The sequence below is a fragment of the Sceloporus occidentalis genome, unplaced genomic scaffold (assembly GCF_023333645.1).
Source record: "Sceloporus occidentalis isolate IW3139 unplaced genomic scaffold, rSceOcc1.0.p SCAF_2, whole genome shotgun sequence".
Classification (NCBI taxonomy): Eukaryota; Metazoa; Chordata; class Lepidosauria; order Squamata; family Phrynosomatidae; genus Sceloporus; species Sceloporus occidentalis.
Window position 1 is genome coordinate 244,957,494 of NW_028316982.1, and position 7,491 is coordinate 244,964,984.

General features: G+C 39.9%; 1 protein-coding gene across 2 annotated transcripts in view; it reads left to right on the forward strand.

Annotated features, from left to right (window-relative positions):
• LOC149319911 (ligand of Numb protein X 2-like) overlaps positions 1-6,374 on the forward strand; it is a 120,838-nt gene extending 114,464 nt beyond the window's left edge. For both annotated transcript variants that reach the window (XM_089512578.1, XM_089512577.1), the window contains exon 10: positions 6,081-6,374. In XM_089512578.1, the coding sequence (XP_089368704.1) occupies positions 6,081-6,216 (136 nt within the window). In that variant the 3' untranslated portion in view covers positions 6,217-6,374. The remainder of the gene's footprint in view (positions 1-6,080) is intronic.
• The last annotated feature ends 1,117 nt before the right edge of the window (positions 6,375-7,491 follow it).

A 7,491-nucleotide genomic window follows, 5' to 3' on the forward strand; every position in this document is an offset into this window, starting at 1 on the left:
TAACTTGCGAATTTATTCAGACTTTATCTGCATGTTCCACCCATACAACCCTTCCTTTTGTACAATGTATGCTAACTTTCAAAATATAAATTACATTAGATATCTTTATTACTAGAATCTATTGCTGTAATTTAAAGTTCCTGACTCTCAGTTATGCTATACAAATCTACATGCTGGATCACAGAGTCACACCATCTGATGTGTTACCTGATGCAAAATAAAATCCATAGTAAGAATTAGATCTGATCCATCAACTACCTTGGGTACTTCGTGAGCAAACATTTCATATTTCTGATTCCTCTTCTTCTAGGATGCACTTTTATCAACTGATTTTGACCAAGTTGGTACTGAAATGGGCTGGAATTCAATACTGCAACTACAGATTCATAACTTAGAGTAGCTGTTGTTCTTGTTAACTGTCCTTGAGTCAACCTCAACTCATGACAACCCTGTGGATGAGACATCTCCAAGATTCCCTTTCCTCAACTGCTTTGCTCAGGCCCTGCAAGCTCAGGCCCATGGCCTCCCTAATCAAGTCTATCCATCTGATGTGTGGTCTTCCTTTCTTTCTGTTTCCCTCTACCTTTCCCAACAACATTGTCTTTTCTAATGACTCATGCTTGCTCATAATGTGGCCAAAATATGACAGTCTCAGTTTTGTCAATCTGGCTTCGAGGGAGAGTTCAGGCTTGATCTGTTCTAGAACCCATTTGTTTGTCTTCTTGGCTGTCTATGGTATGCTCAGCACTATTCTTCAGCACCACATCTCAAATAAGTTGATTTTCTTTCTATCACTTTTCTTCACTGTCCAGCTCTCACATGCAAACATGGTGATGGGGGATACAACGGCTTGACCTATCCTCACTTTGATGGTCAATGTTGTATCTTTGCATTTTAGGATCTTGTCCAGTTCTTTCATAGCTGCCCTTCCCAGTCCTCTGATTTCTTAACTGTTCTCCACTCTTGTCGTTATTTGATCCAAGGTGTGGGAACTCTTTGACTGTTTCAATTTTCTCATTATCTAGGATGAATTCTTGTAGATCTTCTATGGTCATTATTTTTGTTTTCTTAATGTTCAGCATTAAGCCTACCTTGGTGTTTTCCTCCTTAACCTTCTTCAGTAATTGCTTTAGATCTTTGTTGGTTTCTGCTAGTAGTATTGTGTCATCTGCAGATCTTAGGTTCTTACTGTTCCTTCCTCTGATCTTCTTGCCACTGTGCCTAGGCCTTCTGTGCATACAATATTTTCTGCATACATGTTGAATAAATAGGGTGATAGTATGCACCTAATGACAGCCTCTTGTCTTGAGTACAGGTTTCCCATCAGGAAAATCAGATGTTGTGGCACTCCTGTCCTCTAAGAGGAAGCCATATCTTTTTGTGATCTATGCAATCCAAGACTTTGCTACAGTCAATAAAAAACATGCATATTTTCTGGAATTCTCTGGTGCACTGCATTATCCATTGTATGTTTGCAATGTGATCCCTATTGCCTCTTCCTTTCCTGAATCCAGCTTGCACCTCTGGGATTTCTTGTTCCCTATATGATAAGAATCTTTGCCGCAGGATTTTGAGTATAACTTTGCTTACATGGGAAATCAGTGCAATGGTTCTGTAAGCAATGCAATCTTTTGTGTCTCCTTTTTCATGGATAGAAATATATTTTGATGGCCTCCAATCTGTGGGCCACTGATTTGTTTCCCATATTTGTTGGCATATTTTAGTTAAAACTATACATGAATCTGTCAATGTGGAGAGAGTTCTATTGGTATGTCAACTATTCTTGGTGACTTATTCTTCCCAATTGCTTTGACTTCACTTTCCATAATTTGGGATTCATCTTCATACATTTCGTTTTTCCATATGTCATTCAACCTTTCACAATTTGTGTATAGCTCTTCTGTGTATTGTCTGCATCATATATTTTTTTTATTTCAGTGTGGTTGTGTTGTCAGCTGCTGTTTCTCTGCATTGATTGTTCTAGTAATTATCTTTATCCTTGCTCACTAATCGATGGACAATAGCATTCGTGGTTCTAACTGTGATTTGTTTCCCTTTTCTTTTCCTCCTTGTCTTTCTTTAACTACTTGAAGGGTTTCGTCTGACATCCATTGTTTCTTCTCTTTCTTTTTGGCCACAGATATTGTTTTCCTGCATTCCTCTTTTACAATATCCCTGACTTCCGTCCATAGTTCTTCTGGTTCCTGGTCAACTGGGCTTGGTGGTGCAAATCTGTTCCTCACATTTTCTTTAAATTCTGTTGGGATGTCATTCAGATTATATTTTTACATGGTGATACATTTGGTATTCTTCTTCAGCTTTATCAGTGTTTCTAATTCAGCTTTATTCTAATTTTGGATATCAGGATATCTGTGCCACAGTCTACACCTGGTATATCTTTGCCACGAGAGTGGAGTTTCTCCATGTTCTGTTAACTGTAACCTAGAAGTACAGTTCTTATTTAGTAAGACTTCATAAATGCCATCCTGGTTTACCATAAGAGACAGCTGCCAGATGGGGTAAAAGAGATATGTTGAACTGGTGATTAGGGCACATGCAGAAGGACATTTCCACCGCTCCTGCCACCGAGTGACCAGGCAACCATCAGAAGCAGAACCCCTGTTGCAAGTCCTTATCATAGCCTTGTTCACTGTCAGAAGTCAGGGGTAGAAACATCATTTTCCTTGCACCCTGTTCGCCAGCTGAAAAGATCTCTTTCACCTGATCTGGCAGTTGGCTCTTAAGATGGACTTGGAAGTTGAGGTTGGGTCAGGAAAGATTAGTTAGTTACATCTCCTTAACTACGATTCCAGCTTTCAACATTTTGATAAGCCTGTTATTTATACTTAGGTTGCCATTGTGAACATGTTTGTTCAAGTTCAGGATCAATGAAAAAATGTTATGGGGGGAGTTCATAAAATTGCTGGCTTTGGTCCATTTTGCATGAACCTTGGTGTGAAACAAAATGTAAGGCTTATAGGTGCTAACTTTCCAACTTTTATATTATTTGAATCATCAGCAAAATCATCAAAATCACCCTAGGTAGGGTAAATCTCATTCTCCCCTCTCTCTTTCTCCCTCCATATGTATGTATAATCCATTTTTTAAAGGTAACTAAACTAGTACATCACCACACCTGTGGCAGAAGATTCCACAGAGTAGTGATGTGCTAGCTGAGGAAGTCCACTCTTTTGCCTATACAGTATTACTCACCAGCCAGTTCTGTGCATAATATGTATGAATGAATGCTTAGACTCCTGAGCCCTCTTCAGGAACATCAGGGAAAGTCTTCAATATTCTGTTGTTTTTTTCACATAACATAACACAAAATAAAACAGTACATGTTCCAGACATGAATTTCACTTTTAAACATTTAAACACATATAGAAAACACTTATTAGACATATATTTATATATTTAAGACCTATATATGTATACAAACACACCAACAAACTCTTAACTAAAAGACCTCCCAAATGGCAAGATGGCAGCTAATGTCCTCATATTTTCAATAAAGCTTTCCTAAAAGGAAACATAAAAAGAGAAATTATAAATGAATTGTTCCATTTTTCACCTTTTTAGAGAACTGTATCTGATACATACTCTTCCAGCCCATGGATATCATGTAGTCAAATCATTAACCATCAAATCCAGAAATAGTCAGATCATCAAATCTTTGTTGCAGGTAGGACTGGAATTTGTCCCAATTTCTGATAAATTTACTGTTAGCTATCCCTTCAAGTATGTAAGTCAACTTGCCCATTTCTGCTACATGTGATAATTTATAGAGATCCCTTAAATTTGAAAATAGAACCACACCTACTTAAGAACAGACAAGAGCTAGTAAATAAAGGTATACTATTCAATGGTTTCCTTATTTGCAAATTTCTGAAAATTTTAAGGCTGACCAAATTAAGGGTAGGATTTGATTTACAAAAGAATAAATTTGAAGACTTTCTGCTAAAAGGAGAAAAATATTTGACTGGTAATTTGTATAAGATGCTGCTGAATTATAACTTAGAGGATGAATTAAAGACGGCATGATAAAATAGGCTAAAAGTATAGGTCATAGCATAGACCTCAATAATTGGGGAAAGTTATGGGATAACAACAGTTTATATGAGGTGCTATGATTTAAAAGAAAACTTCTGTAAAATGATAAACATCTTTCACCATCTAAACTTGCTAAAATTTATAAGGGCTGTATCTTATCAATAGTCTGTCCTGTCTGGCATCACTTTTCCAACTATGACCAACCAGATACCTTTGGGAAGCCCACAACCAAGTGTTGAAGTCAATAGCCTCTTTCTCTTCGCTCTCTGCCCTCTCGTCCCCCATGCAAAGTGGTGTTAGGCACACTAATACCACCTCTAAACCTGAAAAATGCATATACCCATTGTGGACAGTATCTCTTGGTAGATATGTTCTTTGTGAATTTTTTTAGATCCTCCTTGAAAGCCATCAAAGCCAACACAGTTTCTGTAATTCCACAGATTAATACTGATGAGTTGTAGGAAGAAGTCTTACCTTTTGTCTGTGCTGAATCTTTTATTAGCCAATTCTATTGTATGATCCATGATCTATGCTTTTCTGAGAGCAGCAGGAAAGCTTGTGGCACTCAAATTAATCCACACCAAATAAATCACGAGAGCCTTGCCTATGATTTCTGCTGTTTGGTCCCACGACTCCAGCTTCCAGCTATAGCTCTCATGATTTAAATAACATATGAGTTACATATGGCTACCAGAAGCATCCTAGAACTAGAGAGAATGTTTATGCACATCCACTTAGCCCTCTCTCCTGCTTACAATAGCCCTGTATGATGGATCTCTATCAGAGGTACTTCTTATGTTTATGTGGGTTCCTCAAGTATTTGCTACAGCAAACATAAAAAGTAACAGGGGAGACAGAAACATTGCTACACATGCAGCTGCAGTGTTTTGGTCAGATCTCACCTGGAATATTGTGTCCAGTTCCAGGCACCACAATTCAATAAAGATGTGGACAAGCTAGAGTGTGTCCAGAGGAGATCTAACCAAAATGGTGAAAAGTCTGAGAAGCAGCTGCGGGAGATGGACATGTCTAGGCTGGAGAAGAGAAGGTTAAACGATGGCATAGTAGCCATGTTTAAATATTTGAAGGGATGTCATATTTGAAGATGGAGCAAGCTTGTTTTCTGCTGCTCCAGAGACTAAGGCATAGAGCAGTGGTTTCAAACTACAGGAAAAGAGATTCCATCTAAACATTACGAGGAACTTCCTGACAGTAACAGCTGTTTGACAGTGGAATACATTCCCTCAGAAAGTGGTGGAGCCTCCTTCTCTGGAAGTTTTTAAACAGAGGCTGGATGGCCATCTGTTGGGAGTGTTTTGAATGTGTGTTGCTGTGTGGCAGGGGACTGGACTCTATGACCCTTGAGGATTCTTTCAACTCTATGGCCTGGTGCATACAGGCCCTTACTGATGCCCTTGTCACATGCTAGGGTTGCCTGGGGGTGGAGCAACCCCACGCCCCACAACTCTAGTACGTGACGAGGGTGTAACAATGGTGGCGCCCTGTATACATGGGTGCTGCCATTGTTATGTAAGTGCCACGTGGCATCCGCATGGCGCCGCATAGTGTTTATGTCACGAGTTACGATGCCACCGCGGCTTGAGAAGAACCTGCTTTTCGTGGGTTCTTTTTCCGGCAGTGGGAAGCCATGCGATTTGGCAGCTGCGGCTTCTCTCTGACAGAAAAACAGGCACCGGCAAGCCGCCCTTTTTGGGCGGTCTGTTGCGCGCCCATGGTTCTGTGATTCTAAGTAGTCTGGGGAGACAAGCTTGGAAAAAGTATTTGTTTAGATTGTAGCTCCCAGAATCCTACAGCCAATTTGGCCACTTTGTTCTGGGGATGAAAATCTTTGCTCATTTTATTATCTTACATAAGAATGAATAAATTTTCACCACTGGATGAAATTATGAGAGTTTTGTGTATTTTTCTGATATTTATTTACCTTCTCATTTATTTTTGTATTTGAGACTCTTTCCTATTAAAATTGTTCAAATCTACTAAATGTTGTCACCTGTTTCCCTCTGTAGATGTGGCGATATGATTGTTGCAGTCAATGGACTTTCTACTGTGGGGATGAGCCATTCTGCACTGGTTCCTATGCTGAAGGAGCAAAGGAATAAAGTAACATTGACAGTTATCTGCTGGCCAGGAAGTCTTGTATAAACTCACAAAGCAACACCACCTGTGTTCAAGCAGCTTCTTTTTTTCTAAATGGCTGGTTCAAAAACTTCAAGCAAGCTGTATTTTCTTTTCCTCTGTTCCTTTTCTTTTCTACTACTGATGCAGCTGGTAATAAGCTGGGCCAAAAATGCTACCTTCATACTTGGGAGGGGTGGGAGGGGAGGGGGGAGTAAGATTCTCAGCCTCACTGTATGTATCCTTCCATCTTGAAACAGCCATTTCTATCATGTTTCTTGGATTTCCTTTTTGTTTTTCACACATTGACACTCAGAACATCCATGTGTGCGCACACTTGACGGTCTCAGAGTGTCTACAGAGGTCATATTTCTCCAGGAAACTTTAGTGCTTATTCACATGTAACTGGCAGGCTAATATGCCAGTATGTTAGAGAACAGCTGTGCCAATTCCTTAACTGTTAGGCAATGATCCAAATATATCAGCAAGATCTGAGGGGGCAAAGGAATAGATGGCAACTGTTATACAGGACCTTTAATGTTAAACTACAAACCAGAGTTTGGAAATGTTAACTTTTTGGATTCAGACATTCAGAACCTGCCAGCCAGCATGCTGACTGAGAGCTTCTGAGAGCACCAATCCAAAAAAGGTATTTTTCCAGGCTCTGCACAAAACACTCATTAGTAAAGGTGCCTCATTTGTAAAGTACTTGCTGTTTGCTTGTAGGTTTGCGACCACCATTGTTTGGGCAAGAAACCTCTGGACATATGCTTTATCACTTTTAAAGTGTGTCCCCAGTGTTACCATATGACCCAAGAGTGCTTCTGCAAGTTGTTCTTACAGTCCTTCTATGTCTCTCACAGGGTGTGCAATACCTTATGTTATGGCTGCTAAGAAAAAGCTGCAGAAAACAGTCCCAGGTGGCACATGTTGGACATCATAATTGTACCACATGAAAAGCAACATGGCCTGTTCCCCCAGTGTCCACTCCAATGGCAGTTCTTGCCACCTCCAGAGAATGCAGTGCAGGTATTTCCAGGGATGCAGACAGTAGGGTTAGCATGGGGTCATATTATGGCCGTTACTCCACAGAATCATTTACTCTAGCAGAGTGTGTCAGTGTATGAGTCTGTTCCTAATTACATGCAATCAGCAGTCCCATATTTCATGGCCAAGCATGGCAATAGCTTTGTAAGAGCAGCCTATGTGTCATCCAGTTGCAATTTAGGTAAATTGTAGTATAAGTTACACTGGGGTTATGAGGTCAGGCCCATTCTAGCCTGTGAGATCTGCAGTGTGACA